The sequence below is a fragment of the Bufo bufo genome, chromosome 11, assembly GCF_905171765.1.
Source record: "Bufo bufo chromosome 11, aBufBuf1.1, whole genome shotgun sequence".
In the NCBI taxonomy this organism is placed as follows: Eukaryota; Metazoa; Chordata; class Amphibia; order Anura; family Bufonidae; genus Bufo; species Bufo bufo.
In genome coordinates, this window is record NC_053399.1 from 36366696 (window position 1) to 36384470 (window position 17775).

The window sequence follows — 17775 nt, forward strand, 5'->3', positions numbered from 1 at the left end:
CCTACTGTGAATGGTGGATCCTGTCTTATCTGTCATTCTAATCATATAATGATTTCACCTCTGTGTATAGATAAGCAGATAACTGCAGTAATATGATCTGTACAGACCAAGAAGTGGCGCCTATTATTATTCTTAGTGGCAAGTGCGAAAACTGCAGGATTTTATGTTTTTTGTTTAAATATAGATATTGACATGGAAAATTAAACATAACAGCATGAAAAATTCTTAAAAAATATGTCAAACATAAAAGTGTGATTAAAACAATAGGTCGTCTTTGTTATACGCCAATTAAACAGTCTTGACTTCTGTAAGTTCTGCTTTTTCATGTACAAACCAGGAAACCTTTAGAGCAAATCTGTAAAGGCAGGATATCACAGCTACAGGCCTATGGTACTAGTAGCCAAAGTGGTACAATAAGAATGTTGTTTGGTTACTAGGAGCATTGAAATAATACACCGGACACGCAGTTTATTCATGAGGAAATTGTCCCATTTATGTCGGTCACTGAAGAGAAGGGTGGGAGGAGCAATTTCTTCATGCAAAAATAGATCATAAAAAATAAAAAGTAAATTTACAATAGGTAATTATAATGACCTGCAGAATAAAGTTATGTCAATTTTACTGCACAATGAGTGCCATAAAAAAACCTGACATTTACAGACCAGTACAGATTTCTTGACATTACCAATTTTCATCTCTATACAAATCACTGCTATCATTTCCTTACAGCTCTTATGGTGTCCAGTCGGTTGCGGTTTGCTTTGAGCTCTGCCTCAAATGTTTGATGTTTCTGTAACTTGGTCTGAAGGTTGCTGGGGTCTCTCCAGCTCTCATCCATGGCGATACTGCTCTTCTCAAGCATCCAGGCACCCACCTAGCATAAGATACAGACATCGGATATACAGGTGAAACTCGAAAAATTAGAATATTGTGCAAAAATCCATTTATTTCAGTAATGCAACTTAAAATGAGTTGCATTAATGCAGCTTAAAATTAGAATTTTGTGAAAAGGTTCAATATTCTAGGCTCAAAGTGTCAGACTCCAGTCAGCTAATTATTCCATACCCCCTGAGCAAAGGGGACCTGAGAATGTGACTTTGGGGTTTCATAAACTGTAAGCCGTAATCCTCCAAATTATAACAAATAAAGGCTTGGAATATCTCGCTTTGCATGTAATGAATCTATCTCATATGTTAGTTTCACCTTTTATGTTGCATTACTGAAATAAATGAACTTTGCACGATATTCTAATTTTTCGAGTTTCACCTGTAATTATTTATTAATAAGCAAACCTATTTTGCTCGGTTCTGCTAAGTCCTTTATTTTAATCCTTTCATCTGGTTAGTAGGTATAAATTTCTGGCACAGCCGAGATACAGTCAACATGAATGCACTTCTAGTGGTTATCCTTAACTTTCCCTAGAAATCTGAATGGCCATATTTCCAAGCCGTAAAAATAAAAAGGAATAATGTATCACTGCTCATTTTGGATGTTAGGTAGATAAGCTATTTAAAATAGTTTTCTACGATAATTATCTCATTAACACCTCTATTTTAAGAGGTTGTCCACAATCCATTTTTGTTAGAAGGTTTCCCTGATCGCAACCTGTTCAGTCCCCCTGCAGTACCAACACAGGGAAAAGTAAGCATTGCACAGTTCTCATTGAGATCAAGAACATACAGGGATGATGTAGGGTCTTCTAGGAGCAAGAGATGCTCTTTTATGGCCATTCTCAGCTTTGGTTAATAGATGAGAGTCTGAAGGGGAATTGAAAATATGTTCTTATACCAGAAAAGGCCAATTGCTCAGATATGAAACCTGCTGATGCTAAGGTCTCTAAAGCCCTGCGGAATACAGTAGCGCTATATAGGTGTGTAAAATAAATACATTTTTAACTAAGCCAGCGATATCAGCATAAAGATGTATAAACACTTCTGTCAAGGCTACTATACAATGTTTTACTGCTGGGAGACACCAGACTGAATGTTACTCATTAAAGCCCTGACATTGTTCTTGTTGCGGAGTATTCTGATCACTTTACTAGCTTTCTACATAACCAGACCTCATAGGAGCTCTTGAGAAATTTCTGCAGCTGCCTGGACTCCTCAAGTTTCTTCTTACGAGCCTCAGACAAGTTCAAGAGTTTCTCTTTCCTGGTTTGAAAACAGACAATTCCTTAAAATCCAAGCAGCAAGTGATAGCCAAACCATAACTAAAATATGAGGTGCTGGTATTTTAATTGATTACATGTCACAAATACGGTACATTTAATATCTGATTTTCCTAGTAAGAACAAACATGGCTTTAAGGACTTGACTCTGTATTCTGAAATACAATGCTTAAAATACTGCATAGATGCTGCATGAAGAATAAATATACTGCACTAGGAATGCTGAAACAGCTGTATTCACGCTGGAATAAACGGACATGTATCTGGGCAGTATGTCCGCTATTCTGGAACAATACAGAAAAAATGTACATGACCCTTATCCTTGTGACATTTCTAGCCGTTCTAATATATGTGACCACAGAGGCCAGTGATTGGTTGCAGCTGTAACGGAACAGATTTTTACCTTGGCCACAGGTTACCATCATTAGGGTTGTTGGCTCCTAGCAGAATATTATGTTTGAAATCTTTGTCTATGCATGGGCCATGAATGACTGAATTACATTCTGAAAAGGGTCTAGAAAAGGCAAAGAGTTGTAAAATAAATTAATCTTTTTTCTTGATGAATAGAGCTCAGTGAGCACTATGCAGTGAATAGAGGAAGTGGATATGCTGCTTTCTCTTTTGGACTTGGCAATCACATATTGGTTGGGTATTAGCAGACCCCTTCTCAGGCCTGGACATTATGTAAATGAAGATCATTGTATAATGACATTTTCTAATATACTCAGGGGCACATTTATTAAGACTGGTGTTTTAGACGCCGCTCTTAATAAACCCCTAAGCTGACGGTGGTTCCGCTGAAGTTATAGAGAGGCGCCGGCCTCTACATAACTTTGGCGGATCCTCCACCAGTTCTAAATGTAAGGCGGCTTCTGAGCGGTCTTACATTTAGACCTTTTTCTACACCTGAAACAGGCTTAGAAAAAGGTAAATGAGAAGGGTCTGCAGGCCCTTCTGTGCCCACGACATGCCCACTTTTTTAGACTTGGCGTGAGCGCCTGAAATACGCCTAATATAAGCGTATTTCAGCATCATAAATGACCCCCTTAGTTTCTATATTGATCATGATGATGTATTAACTCCTCAAATTATTGCATCAAGTAATAAAAATGAGCACCAGGCTGTAGAGCTATTAGGTGCCTTTTTCTTACCTCTCCAGCACACCCTGGCATTTATTGGCAATGTTCTCAGAGTCATAATGTTGATAGTCTAGCAGTTGCTTGGCAAATGCCTCCATTTCATCTATTTTACCCATTTGGGCGTCAAGGGCCTTTTGAAACTTCTCATGTTTGTTTTGAAGACTTTCAACACTAGTAACAGAGTCCTACAAAAAATGACAATTCGCATTTAAACATATTGACTAACAACCCTGCCATATTTGGTTGTCTGGGAATTTGCACTATTTTGCTATAAGCAATAAGGGCTCATGCACACGGCCCTTGTGTTGGCCGCATCTCTCGGACAGATGACGGCACTTCTGTCCAGAACTCGCTGTATCATGGTAATTTACAATCCAGTGAGTTCTCGTCTGACCTGCGTCCTCTTCAATGTTTGCCTGCACGCCACCACCCTTTTAGCGGCGGTGCAGTGTCTGTTACGGACAATCTCATAGGTTTTAAGATACAAATGAAGAAACCGTAGAGATATGAGCTGGGCATAACCAGGCAGCTGTATGTTTACAACATATATAAAAGATATACAATCTTCACATACCCCTAGGTCTTCATTGGCCAGAAAAGCCTCTTTATTGTTTAACCAGCTTTCACTTTGATCAACAAGGCTGAAAAACGTCTGTAAAACAGAACCATTATGGTTATTAAAATACCTGAAGGAAAGAAGACTGAGCAAAATATCAAGGCGCAAAAACTAAAAATCGAAATGTTACTCATTATAAAATGTAAACTTTGTAAAGTTATTTAGCTCTATAAATAATAAAAATCATCGAAAAACATTGATATGCTACACTGCGTGCAGAATTATTAGGCAAATGAGTATTTTGACCACATCATCCTCTTTATGCATGTTGTCTTACTCCAAGCTGTATAGGCTCGAAAGCCTACTACCAATTAAGCATATTAGGTGATGTGCATCTCTGTAATCAGAAGGGGTGTGGTCTAATGACATCAACACCCTATATTAGGTGTGCATAATTATTAGGCAACTTCCTTTCCTTTGGCAAAATGGGTCAAAAGAAGGACTTGACAGGCTCAGAAAAGTCAAAAATAGTGAGATATCTTGCAGAGGGATGCAGCACTCTTAAAATTGCAAAGCTTCTGAAGCGTGATCATCGAACAATCAAGCGTTTCATTCAAAATAGTCAACAGGGTCGCAAAAAGCGTGTGGAAAAACCAAGGCGCAAAATAACTGCCCATGAACTGAGAAAAGTCAAGCGTGCAGCTGCCAAGATGCCACTTGCCACCAGTTTGGCCATATTTCAGAGCTGCAACATCACTGGAGTGCCCAAAAGCACAAGGTGTGCAATACTCAGAGACATGGCCAAGGTAAGAAAGGCTGAAAGACGACCACCACTGAACAAGACACACAAGCTGAAACGTCAAGACTGATTTTTCTAAGGTTTTATGGACTGATGAAATGAGAGTGAGTCTTGATGGGCCAGATGGATGGGCCCGTGGCTGGATTGGTAAAGGGCAGAGAGCTCCAGTCCGACTCAGACGCCAGCAAGGTGGAGGTGGAGTACTGGTTTGGGCTGGTATCCTCAAAGATGAGCTTGTGGGGCCTTTTCGGGTTGAGGATGGAGTCAAGCTCAACTCCCAGTCCTACTGCCAGTTTCTGGAAGACACCTTCTTCAAGCAGTGGTACAGGAAGAAGTCTGCATCCTTCAAGAAAAACATGATTTTCATGCAGGACAATGCTCCATCACACGCGTCCAAGTACTCCACAGCGTGGCTGGCAAGAAAGGGTATAAAAGAAGAAAATCTAATGACATGGCCTCCTTGTTCACCTGATCTGAACCCCATTGAGAACCTGTGGTCCATCATCAAATGTGAGATTTACAAGGAGGGAAAACAGTACACCTCTCTGAACAGTGTCTGGGAGGCTGTGGTTGCTGCTGCACGCAATGTTGATGGTGAACAGATCAAAACACTGACAGAATCCATGGATGGCAGGCTTTTGAGTGTCCTTGCAAAGAAAGGTGGCTATATTGGTCACTGATTTGTTTTTGTTTTGTTTTTGAATGTCAGAAATGTATATTTGTGAATGTTGAGATGTTATATTGGTTTCACTGGTAAAAATAAATAATTGAAATGGGTATATATTAGTTTTTTGTTAAGTTGCCTAATAATTATGCACAGTAATAGTCACCTGCACACACAGATATCCCCCTAAAATAGCTAAAACTAAAAACAAACTAAAAACTACTTCCAAAAATATTCAGCTTTGATATTAATGAGTTTTCTCGGTTCATTGAGAACATGGTTGTTGTTCAATAATAAAATTAATCCTCAAAAATACAACTTGCCTAATAATTCTGCACTCCCTGTATAGGACAATGATACAAAGCAAAAAAACAAAAGAGAAAGTAAAGAGAATCCGTTGGAGCCCAGGGAAGTAAAAGAATTACTGACACAGAGGATCACCTCCGTTACAGAAAGGGCTTAAATATCTCAATATATTGCACTGCGTGAGAAAGCTCCTGTGATAGGACTGAAACACTGCGCAGACATGGGCTAATAAGCAGAGGAGTGCTGTGGAGTATTGCTGTATATGTGAGGATCAGCGTCGCTAGGACTCATGGCAGGATCTAGGACTTCTTTATCTGTGTCTGCTTAATAAAATTAAAGGGGTTGTGCCATAGACTACGAGGACAAGCAATATTTAATGTCCCATGCAATCTGTTGAGAACCTGTAAAATAATTATTTGTAGGGTGCAAATTGTGTGGCAAAAATTATATTTTATTGTAATAAATGGGAAAAGGGGGATGAATTTGTTAATGTGTGAGTCTTTTTTTATAGTTTTAAAAACTTTAATACCCTTTTTTCCCTTCTTTTCTCTTAGGCTGCTTTCACATCACTAAAAACATTGTAAGGGAATGGGCGCCGGATCAGTTTTCTTTTCTGTCCGAGAAAACAGATCTGGCACCATTGACTTTCAGCCGGATACGTCTTGCTCCTCATCCCATGTCAGACTGAAAAACGTTGCTTGCAGCGTTTTTCTGCCCCACATGGGAACACAATGGAACGGAATGCATTCTGGTGCACTCCGTTCTATTTAGTTTTGTCCCCATTGACAATGAATGGGGACAAAACTGAAGTGTTTTCCTTCGGTATTGAGATCCTATGTCGGATCTCAATAGCAGAAAGGAAAACACAGATGTGAGAGTAGCCTTAGTTCCCTTAGGGGACCCAAAAGTGATCGCTTAATCTCTTGTAGAACACACTGCAATGCATCTTTGTTGCAGTCTACTGTACCTGCAGCATCACCTTATTACACCCTGCTTCTGGAAGGATGTAATGGGAGTACTAGGACGTCAGGCCTCAGTGCCTCCATTTGTACCCAGCTACCATAACAACTGCTTGGCAACCCATGACTGCTTTGCAGGTGGTGTGGCGGGGAAGGGAGAGGTGATATAGGATTGAGGCTAAATGTCCGGTATCAAAGACAACTGGTTAGCTGTATAACACAGCCGATATCTGTTGTGTATTGAGTGGGCTCAGCTCCTGTGCCCCCTCCATACGTCACATTGTGCTCAGGGGTTAACCTGCAGTGCATCAAATATCTGGAAAGGTTGGCTGTTGTTCTGATCTAGCATGTCTCTAAATTCATAACAGAAATAACAGATTACAAGACCTAAGCCCCTCCTATAGGATAAGAATATAGGATAAAATCATTTAGGGAAAAAAAAATAAAAAGTTATGTTACATTGGATGCAGTACTATGGCAGTATTCTCCCTAGAAACATTACTTCTAGAGTAATGTCTTTGTTATACAGTGCCGCACAAACCACATGGCAGCATAAGGAGTGCTTACACCTCCATAGTATCTATGTGCATGAGGCTAGTAATTGCCATCAGCCTCTAGATCTACCTATCTAGCTTCTCTTTTCAATATTGCCACACAGGTTTTGCAATTAAGTTTTACCTGTAGGTCACGAGCCTGACACAGCTTGACATTCTGTTCCCTCCAGGACTGAATTAACGAATCCCAGGCCTCTTCTGCATTGGAGAGAACAAGTCGGATTTCATCAGCTGCATAATGTCCAGAGTTGCACAGCTTCTGCCCAGAGGATTTCACAGAGTTGAACCTTTCTGTCCAAGCTTCTATTTCTGACTACAATAGGAGAATACCAAAATAAGCAATATTTCTTTTCAGTAATATGTTTGAAGCTTATTTTATTATTATTATTTATTATTATAGCGCCATTCATTCCATAGCGCTGTACATATGATAAGGGGCGCACATACATAATACAGACAATTGCACTAATCATAAACAAGACGAGTTACAAACTGGTGCAGAAGGAGAGAGGGCCCTGCCCGTGAGGGCTTACAATCTATAATTTTACATTCTTTTTTCTGACTGCTGTCCGGTGTAGGAACCGCATCACCAAATACAGCAAGATCTGCAATAATACATGGCATGAAAAGTATCAATTACAATTATATATGTATGTCAGGATATTGATTAAGGCTTTCAGTTTTCGATGGCAAGAACAGTATAATCTGCTGCACTATCTCTACGCTCAAAAAAAGGGGTACCCCAACAAAAACCTGACAAGATCACATTAAAAGGTTTTGCTGTCATGTATTTGGAAATTCTTCTGTCATACAGCATTGTTTTATGATTCAATCCATACAAAGGAGCACGTTTACAAAGGGCTGTGTGACTTTTTTAGGCAAAAAAAAAAGAAAAGTTGCAAGTCCCTTTTTTAATGGCCATGGGACGATATTCACTGGTGGCTGGTTTTCGACAGTTGGGTGGAACGTGGGGGGCGGGGAGTCGGTACTGGAATTCTAGCCCTGACAAATTGACTAATTTTGATGTAAATTTAGTTGAAATCTTACGCCGACCAGGGGCTGGAATAGCTTTTTCGGCAGGCACATATACTGCCATAGATGCGCCTAATTTATTATGAGGCGTACACCTCGTCATAAATTAGCCGTCTAGTACGGCAACATGGTAAGAATTTGTATGCAGAAGATCTGCACACTTTTATTTGTGGTTTTGGTGCATTTTTTTAGAAATTTTCTTGCTGCTGATTTTTTCTTGATGTGTAATCCGCAATGTGCGCCTGTACTCTAACAAGTCATTATTCCATAAAGATTTTTTTTCCCAGTGTATGTGAACGGGACATAAAATATCAAGTGTTTCATGGGGAAATGTTGTGGATTCGATCTGGATTTAGTCATGGGATCTATACCTAAATCCCTATAGAACATGTATCCAACAACTACGTACCTTCCTCTCTTGGTGGTCCTCAATTCTAACTCCAACATCTCCCATAGTTTTTGGCATGCCTGCTCCTTCCATCAAGGCCTGAAGTTTCTGCATCCAGTTCATTATCTCTCGGATATCAGCATTGAACCTTTGCAGCTGGTAAGATGCATCCAGTTTCTCCTTTCTGCCAAGGAATGGAACATGTTCAGTAGACTAGACAGAATGGTCAGTGCACACTTTCCCTGCCCGCAAAGATAAGGCAATGAATAAATGCTCAATATTTTATTTATGAAGCTACTAGGGGGAGCCACCACCAGAGGAAGCCAACTTTACACCAATTTATATAAATTCACCTCTGGTGTTGTAGGAAAAAAAAAGTGTAAACATGATTTTTACTTCTATAAATCTCTGCCCATTCTGGACTTATGAGTCTAATGGGTGGTCTCACACAATGACTGGGAGCCTTTTTGATGTAAGTTTTTAAGGGAGTGCCCCAATGATTGTCAGTGCACTTAAATGGTCACTAACTTTTCATACAACATTGTATAAATCAATGCTACAAGTGACCATAAGAAACTTTGCAATATGTCTTATCAGAGAGAAATGTCTAGTTTTCAGGTTATCAGCTGTTTGCCTCCACCCCATCCACTTGCTAAATGTTTCACTTTAAAATATTTTTTAAAATCCAACCAGGATGGGAGGAGCTCACAGAAGGATCATATTACAAGTCTATGGAGATGGGGATGGGTTGCAGGAGCTGAGTGAGACACACACAACCAGTTTCGCCATCTTCTGCTCCTCTCTGATAAAGATGAGGATTGTAAAAACTGGTTGGGTACTGACTTATTGTGGATTATTATGCTCTTTCTTAAACCTGTCTGCTTGGAAGTATAATAAAGTGAGAGGGACAAATACGTTTTTGTGGACTCCACACAGTTTTTGTCCTTTTCTCCTTCTCTTGTGCCAAATCCCTCACCTCTTAGGGAAATGGCACTGGTGAAAATATTGCCAATTGGGCCAACACCCAGGTGATAGTTAGGCCTTGTGAGCTATCCTGAAGGAAGGTGTAGATAAAGCGGGCGTTATATATTTGGTGGTCACAACATTTAACGATACCAAGCACAGCGGCTATACAATGTACAGCGATGTGCTTGGTAAGCACGGAAAAGGCACTGGCACTCCTGTGAGCGCCGGTGCCTTCTCAAACAGCTGATTGGCGGGGGTCCCGGGTGTCAGATCCCCAACAATCAGATAGTAATGACATATCCTGAGGATAGGTCATCAGTATCAAAATCCCGGAAAACCACTTTAAAAAGGTATTGTCAGACTCGGACAGGCCCCAGATTTTTTTTTTTGGGGTGGCTGGCCAACCTCCTTAAACCTTGCTGTGTGAGTCACAGCACCAACCTCTAGTGGGTTACAGTGTTATGTATCATATGCCATACCCATAGATACAGACACTGCTGTCAGTCTAATTAGGACAGCCCACTGGATGCCTAAGCCCAGAATGAGCCAAGTGACACTGATACAATTTTGGAAAAGATTCAATCTGTTTAGCCCCCCTTCTCTATAATATACTGCCTGTAGACTGAAATGCATGTTTAAACATCACAGGTTGTCTTTAATTTTACCTCCTGGTTTACATTTTTCTATCTTTCAATGTGTCAGAGAAACACAGAACGCACTTTTTCCTTGAGCTTTTCCCTTAGTTACGGCTGTTCTGAACTGTACATTGTGAGAATCGTCACAAGATGGCTCCTCTGCCAGTTCTCTGAGGCCAAAACTGCCTTCCCTCACTTCCCATACACACTTGCTTTATCCAGTAGCTTCCTGCCAGCCAATTAGATTGGATTACTGAGAGACACGCCTCCTCACTCTGAACCCTAATGCAGGCATGCAGTGTGAAGGACCGCCCCTCTGCCTTCTGTTTACAATTAGGAGGAGACAGACAAGCCATAGCAACGGTCTTTTAAGGGACCAGTGGAAAGGGACAGGGGACATTAATGAAAGCTGTTATTATAAGGTAATTACAGATCTTTTGGCAATCATTGAAAGACTAACTCAGGTATACATGCCTAGCTCTAATAAACTAGCAAATAGAAAACATTACAGTTACACTTTAAGTGCATGTGCCAGTCATTTAATATAGTTCCAGTTACAACATGGATGGTCACCCAAATTACAGTCTCCTAAATAGCAAATTTGCCTAATAAATAGGAATATAGGAAAGGGGACGTTATAAATGCATAGAATAGGCATTCATGAGTGAGGTGCTGACACTGCAGGTACATTGACAATATATTGTTCCTACCATGCTTCATGAGTTCTCATGATTTTTTCCATTGTGGTTGTATTGTATGAGGGCATATATTATACATATGTCCTATTGTGGTAACAAACCCTGTTAACACATTACATTCTAGAATGTGAGATAAGGACATCTTGCGTGTCCTTGATCGTGAGCACCATAGACTGTTGTCTCATGCTTTACAAATAGATCAGTACCTTTGACTGGCCTGTAGTTGGAGCTTCTGCCAATTTTCAGTCATCTCCTTCTCTTTTGAGGCCAGACGTTCGCACATTGATGAATTTCTTCGTGACAGCCGGTTGGCTTCTTGGTGCAAGGACTGCAAGGGAATATTTATGTAGAACAAATAATTTTGGTTCCTGTAGTTATTTGGCAAGTGTCAACATTTTCCAAGAATTGATGAGGATGGATGAGGCCCCAACAAATGTAGGAAATGATTTATAAACAGACGCTTATGACTGTAGTTCTGTAGTCTCAAAGCTTAATTATTTGGTTGTGGCCTTAGTTATTCATATGTAATAGCATTGGATATTCTGTAGAATAATACAAGTTCAATAAAAGTATAAAGAGAAAAAGATACATTTCATGTGGCTAAGCATTTTTGTAGCCCAGGACACAATGAACAACATATGAAAGTAGTCATATTAAAAGGCAATTTCAAATATCAAAGAGCCAGAAGAATTTGGGATACATACTTTTATGACACTGTGTGACATACTGACCACAGGACTGAATTTGTTCTAAGTAGTGTTGAGCGAATTTCTGTTTTAAGTTCGGCGTCTAAAGTTCGGCTTCCGGTTAGCGGAGAATCCCGATATGGATTCCGAATTCCGTTGTGGTCCGTGGTAGTGGAATCAATAATGGCCGATTATTGATTCCGCTACCACGGACCACAACGGAATTCGGAATCCATATCGGGATTCTCCGCTAACCGGAAGCCGAACTTTAGACGCCGAACTTAAAACAGAAGTTTGCTCAACACTAGTTCTAAGGATTTATGGATTATATCCTGTTTCTTCAGACACTGTACTATTATGCTTGATGAATGGACCTGAGTTATCTCAAACGCTTGCGATGTAACATTATTGCTTTTATTTTTGTTATCCTGCAAGACTACATAAGTGCCAAAATAAGCCGACTGCGGCTGACCTGGTGGCATCCCATGCACTTCTTACCTTTTTCTGGGACTGAATGACATTGATGTCACGAATAGTTTCTTCATGTCGTCTGATTAAGTTGGCGACACTTTCTACATCTTTTCCATAGTCAAGAGCTTGCATAAGTGTGCTCTATAGGGAGAAAAAAAATACTAATTCTTACAACTTACAAGAAACACAATTTCCTATATATATATATATATATATATATATATATATATATATATACACACATGCTGTGGGGATTCGCTCTGGTAGTTAGGACTAGCGGATGCAGTATAGAGGCAAAGTACACAGTTCTTGAATCAAACAGCGGTGTTTATTCACACATTGGTGTATCACAAAATGCAGGTAGCTTGGTGTTTGTGAACAAACAAGGAAAGTCCATGTACACAAAAAAAAAGTCACCTTTTCTCCTGGGTGTTAATTCACACCCTGTTAGCAGTTTAGCCTCAACAGTTCCACAAGAAGTCTGAGTCCTCCAGTCCGGCTCAAACCGCAAATCCCAGCACAGCCCTCAGTTCACAGCATACAGACTCCTGAGCTCCACTGTCAGAGGGAGGTAAATCCACCACACCTGGCAGTGCTGGCTGGTTTTTATGCCTGGCAAAACCCGGCCTGGAACATGGGGAGTAGTCACCCACCCAGCACTTGACTACTCCCAGTAAGAGCCGTCCCGGATCAGCTATGACAGCCATGCTAATTCTCAAGGTGTCAATTAGCAATAGCTGCTGCTGACACATAAAATACCAGCTCTTACTTCACCGAGGCCAGTAACCTCGGTGACACATACCTTACATCCACGATGATTCCAAGTACCTTCTTACAATACTCTGCATATAATATGTGTGTGGACCCATAAATGTACCGTACTCAGACAGTAAATGAAAGCTTTTAAAGTGGTATTCCGGTTAGCATAAATATAACTTATGTTTTAGACTAATTCATCATCAATAATTACCTAATATAATATATAAAAGTAAAAGTAAAGTTTTCTTCCTCTGCTACCCACTGTGTTTCCTCATAAATTACCATGGCATTGAACTGTAGTTCTGAGCCTTTGCTAGGTCGAGCATGCTCAGTGTGTTGCTATCAATTCTCTAGCTAAATGTCTTGTTAAACAAAGGGAGTGTTAGTCCTCTTTCACACGAGCGTGATGGATTAGGTCAAGATGCGTTCAGGGTGCGTTCAGTGAAACTTGCACCATTTTGCAAGTAAGTTCTGTCAGTTTTGTCTGCAGTCGACATCGTGCAACCAAGGGAAGGCTGTGCTTGCAGGAAGCGCGGCATTACCGTCATCCAGCTGATCTGCTATTGATGACTAGTGGTGAGCGAAGCGCACTTCGGATCCAAGATCTGAAGTTGCTTCATTCAAAACTTTGTTTGAATGCTGTACAGAGACCCATCTCCGCACAGCATTCAATTGTATGGGCTGCGGTAATGTTGGTACTGAAGCCGACTTCGGATTGCTGTTTCAAAATGGTTTTAAAGTTGTATAATCAAAGTCCAAAGTTCTTCAACGAAGTCTCGCGAGGATCCTGAGGATAGGTCATCAATATTAAAAGCCCGGATAACCCCTTTAAGCTATATTAATTTAAATATTTTATACAGGATTAGAAAACATGGCTGCTTTCTTCCAGATACAGCGCTACTCCTGTCCAGGGTTTGTATCTCATTTTGCAGATCAGGGGGCAGCATGAAATACCAATAGACTCCCTTGTTGCAAACAGCTATGTTGGAATCTGATTTGCTGTAGCATTTCAGGTCCCCAAAACCTTCCTCCCGGTACTGAAAGGATAATACTTACCTGCTCCCCGACGCTCCGTTCCTCCGTGCTAGCTCCCACATCTCCATCTTCCGGCCTAGTGCTTGTTTTCTTCCTCCCTGGCATGAGCAAGGTTACCTTATACTCCTTGGTGGTGACGTGTTTGTTGTGGACACATCACTGCTGAAGCCAGCAGTTGGCTGAATAGGATCGAGTGACCATGCTGGGGAGGAAGAAAACAGACCCCAGACCAGAAGTTGGAGATGTGGGAGCCAGCGCGGACGAGTGGAGCGGTGGAGAGCAGGTAAGTATGATCCTAGCAGAGGCATGAGAAGGCTGTGGGCACCTGTTAGAAATTATGTATTAAGGGCTCATGCACACAATCACGATCGACCAGAGAAACACAGTCTTTGTGTTGACCAGATCTCCTGTGCCAACCGCGGCTCCCCTGACCTGAAGTGACTATCATAGTAATCTGTGATATAGTCAGTTCCTATCTGATCGTGCTGCTATTGCAGTGTACTCACCTCATCGTGTGAGCTCAGTACAATACACCTGCGATCAGATCATAAATCCCTATGACGCAGTCAGTTCGGGTCAGGTGAGCCTCGGTTAGTCCAGGAGATGTGGCTGATACATGGGCCGTGTTTCCAGGTCCGATCACAGTCGTATGCACGAACCCTAAAAATGAGCCAGGGACGAAGAGAATAGCCATCTGGGCTTCTCCCTGGACAGATTGACAAGTCTCTCCCCATTTATTGTGCGATGTATAATACTTATCAGCAAATATCCACATCTGACTATACTTACATATCTCCTGCTGCCCTTACAGTATCTCTAGCTGTTTAAATAGGTATATTGAGGAGATTTTTATCTCTAAAAGTTGCTGTAGTCCAACCTGTTTGTGTGACTACTAACTAGAGAAATGAAACCTTAATAATAGATTCCCCAACACTGTAAAATATAGCAAATATATAGCAAATACCAATATGATTTAACCTTCCTTTTAACTAGATGTCAGTATGATGTTCAATCATCTGTGCAACAGATTGCAAGCAGAGACAAGTCTGTGTATTTGGAAGACACCAGGTAACATTCAATGCAAAATTCTTCAGCCACAAATACGTATTCAACCCCATTATTACAAGTGCAATAGATAATGGAAAAAAACTGCTTTGATCTGCCAACAGAGGTTTTCCCACATGTGTGAATACATGACAGATACATACATTTATAGCCTCACTTCCCAGTTTGGAGGATTATATAGGAATCCTGGACCCTGGCATTGCTCCACTATATTTCACAGGTAACTGAATACATGTAGTCTTTCAACCTAATTTTTCATTACTGACTACAATCTAGCTTTTAGTAGTGATGAGCGTCAGGGGCTATATTCAAATTCACAATATTTCACGAATATTTTGTAGAATATTTGTCATATTCGAGAATTCGAGATTATTTTATTGAATGCGATAAATCGGCAATGTAAAAATCGTGTAATGCGGATTCGTAATGCGCAATACAGGCGTGGGTCACTTTGGCTACATTTTTCAAGCTGGTATAAGTTTCCTGAGACTGGAGAAAATGGTTGGCACGGCAGAACATTAGAATAGCTTTATATGCAGATAGAGTCAAGTGCTCCAATATATTCGCGATTGCGCTAATTGGCAGTGATTAGAATATTTTATCGGACTACGAGCAACTTCACATTTTAGCAGGTCTGACTACAGATTACTGATTGGCGCACTAAGTATTGTTGTGAACTTGACATTGCTTCCTTCTCTTTGGCCCACAAGCAAGAAGCAGAGAGGAATCGTGTTCAGATGGAAAGAAAAAACGAAAATTCGATATAACGAATATATAGCACTATATTCTAAATATTCGTGAATTCTCAAAGTGGCGATATTCGCGATAAAAATTCGCTATTCGAATATTCCTGCTCAACACTAGCTTTTAGGACACCCATTTATAGTTTAGTCTTCCTCACTAGTGCAACTGCTTTTAGCCTCTACAACAGAGATAGGAGTCCATTTATTTTAAAGCTCCCCCCCCCCCCCCCAATAAATAGTGCCAGTATAAATCAGAGCTTGCTCCAAAAGAAACAAGCCCCACACAGCTCAGACAACTACAAAAAATTGTAAATTTCAGCAAAAATCCATATTCCAAAATTTAAACGGTGCTCCTTGCCTGCTGCATCCCCAAATAGCTGTTCATGAACACACAGAGTATTCCTGTATTTGGGATACATTGGGTAACAGTTTGTATGGTGTTTTTCCCCTTTTACTCCTTGTAAAAAAATGATACGTTTGGGACTAAAGCAATGTACTGTTGGAAAATTTTTTATAATTTTCAGTGTCCACTTCTGTCAAACACCTGTGGGGCCAAAACTATGACTACACCCCTAGCGGAGGGTGTTTTTTTTTTAACAAAATGCAATCAGTTCTTGGAAGTTTTTACTGTACTGGTATGTCAGGGTTGTTGCAAATGCGACATGGCGCCCAAACCCATTCCAGCTAAAATCAGGGCTTCAAAAGGTGAAGAGTCAAGAAGCACTCTAGGGCCACATATGGGTTACATCTAAAAATGGTGAATCAGGATAATAAATACTGGGTTAGATATATCAAGACTGGCGCATCCATCCACCAGTCTTGATCTCCCTGCAATGGGGGGATAGGCACATCTCTGAGCTGACACGTGCCAGAAACGGACAGCTACTGGCTGGCGTAGAATTCAGCTATAACTAGTGAAAGTTATAGTAAATGCAGGGGGCGGAGCAAAGCCCACGTCAGCTAAGCCCCACCCGTTTTCTCGCCACTTTTCTGAAGCCTTAAAAAGTTGCAAATTATTGTGCACATATGGCGTAATTAGTTTAACAAATGTCCCTCATTGAGTTTTATTTGTTTTTATCACTGTTGAGTTCCAAGAAAGAATTACAATTGAAAATCTGCAATAAAAAATCTTTAAATTTCACATGCATTTTGCATTAGTTTCTGTGAAACATCTTTAGCACACTTTCTAAATGCCATTATGAATACTTGAGGGGTATAGTTTTAAAACTGTGAGATTTGTGTGGGGATTTATAATATACTAGACATTAAGCCCGTTACAATAACGGGTGCTAGAACAGTAGTATAAACATTAGTAGGAACTGACACTGACTGGTGGATGAGACGGCTGGCACTGACTGGTGGATGAGACGGCTGGCACTGACTGGTGGATGAGACGGCTGGCACTGACTGGTGGATGAGACGGCTGGCACTGACTGGTGGATGAGACGGCTGGCACTGACTGGTGGTGCTGAGACGGCTGGCACTGACTGGTGGTGCTGAGACGGCTGGCACTGACTGGTGGTGCTGAGACTGCTGGCACTGACTGGTGGTGCTGAGACTGCTGGCACTGACTGGTGGTGCTGAGACTGCTGGCACTGACTGGTGGTGCTGAGACTGCTGGCACTGACTGGTGGTGCTGAGACTGCTGGCACTGACTGGTGGTGCTGAGACTGCTGGCACTGACTGGTGGTGCTGAGACTGCTGGCACTGACTGGTGGTGCTGAGACTGCTGGCACTGACTGGTGGTGCTGAAACTGCTGGCACTGACTGGTGGATGAGAAGGCTGGCACTGACTGGTGGATGAGACGGCTGGCACTGACTGGTGGATGAGATGGCTGGCACTGACTGGTGGCTGAGACTGCTGGCATTGTGACTGCTGGCACTGACTGGTGGCTGAGACTGCTGGCATTGTGACTGGTGGCACTGACTGGTGGCTGAGACTGCTGACATTGTGACTGGTGGCACTCACTGATGTCTGAGACAGCTGGCACTGACTGCTGGCACTGTGACTGGTGGCACTGACTGATGGCTGAGACTGCTAGCAGCGACTGCTGGCAGCAGCTGCTGTCTGTGGCTGAGAGTGCTGGAACTGTGCGGCTGTGTGATGCATGAACAGTAATGGTGGAGCTCCGATGGAGAGCACATCTTGG

General features: G+C 41.4%; 1 protein-coding gene across 1 annotated transcript in view; it reads right to left on the minus strand.

Moving 5' to 3' along the window:
- SPTBN5 (spectrin beta, non-erythrocytic 5) overlaps nt 1-17775 on the minus strand; it is a 255561-nt gene that overhangs the window by 48630 nt on the left and 189156 nt on the right. Inside the window, exons 41-48 of the mRNA XM_040412759.1 lie at nt 12051-12164; nt 11073-11194; nt 8589-8751; nt 7272-7460; nt 3884-3961; nt 3322-3494; nt 2063-2153; nt 728-874 (exon numbers count right to left, since the gene is read on the minus strand). Coding sequence (XP_040268693.1) covers nt 728-874; nt 2063-2153; nt 3322-3494; nt 3884-3961; nt 7272-7460; nt 8589-8751; nt 11073-11194; nt 12051-12164 — 1077 coding nt within the window. The remainder of the gene's footprint in view (nt 1-727; nt 875-2062; nt 2154-3321; nt 3495-3883; nt 3962-7271; nt 7461-8588; nt 8752-11072; nt 11195-12050; nt 12165-17775) is intronic.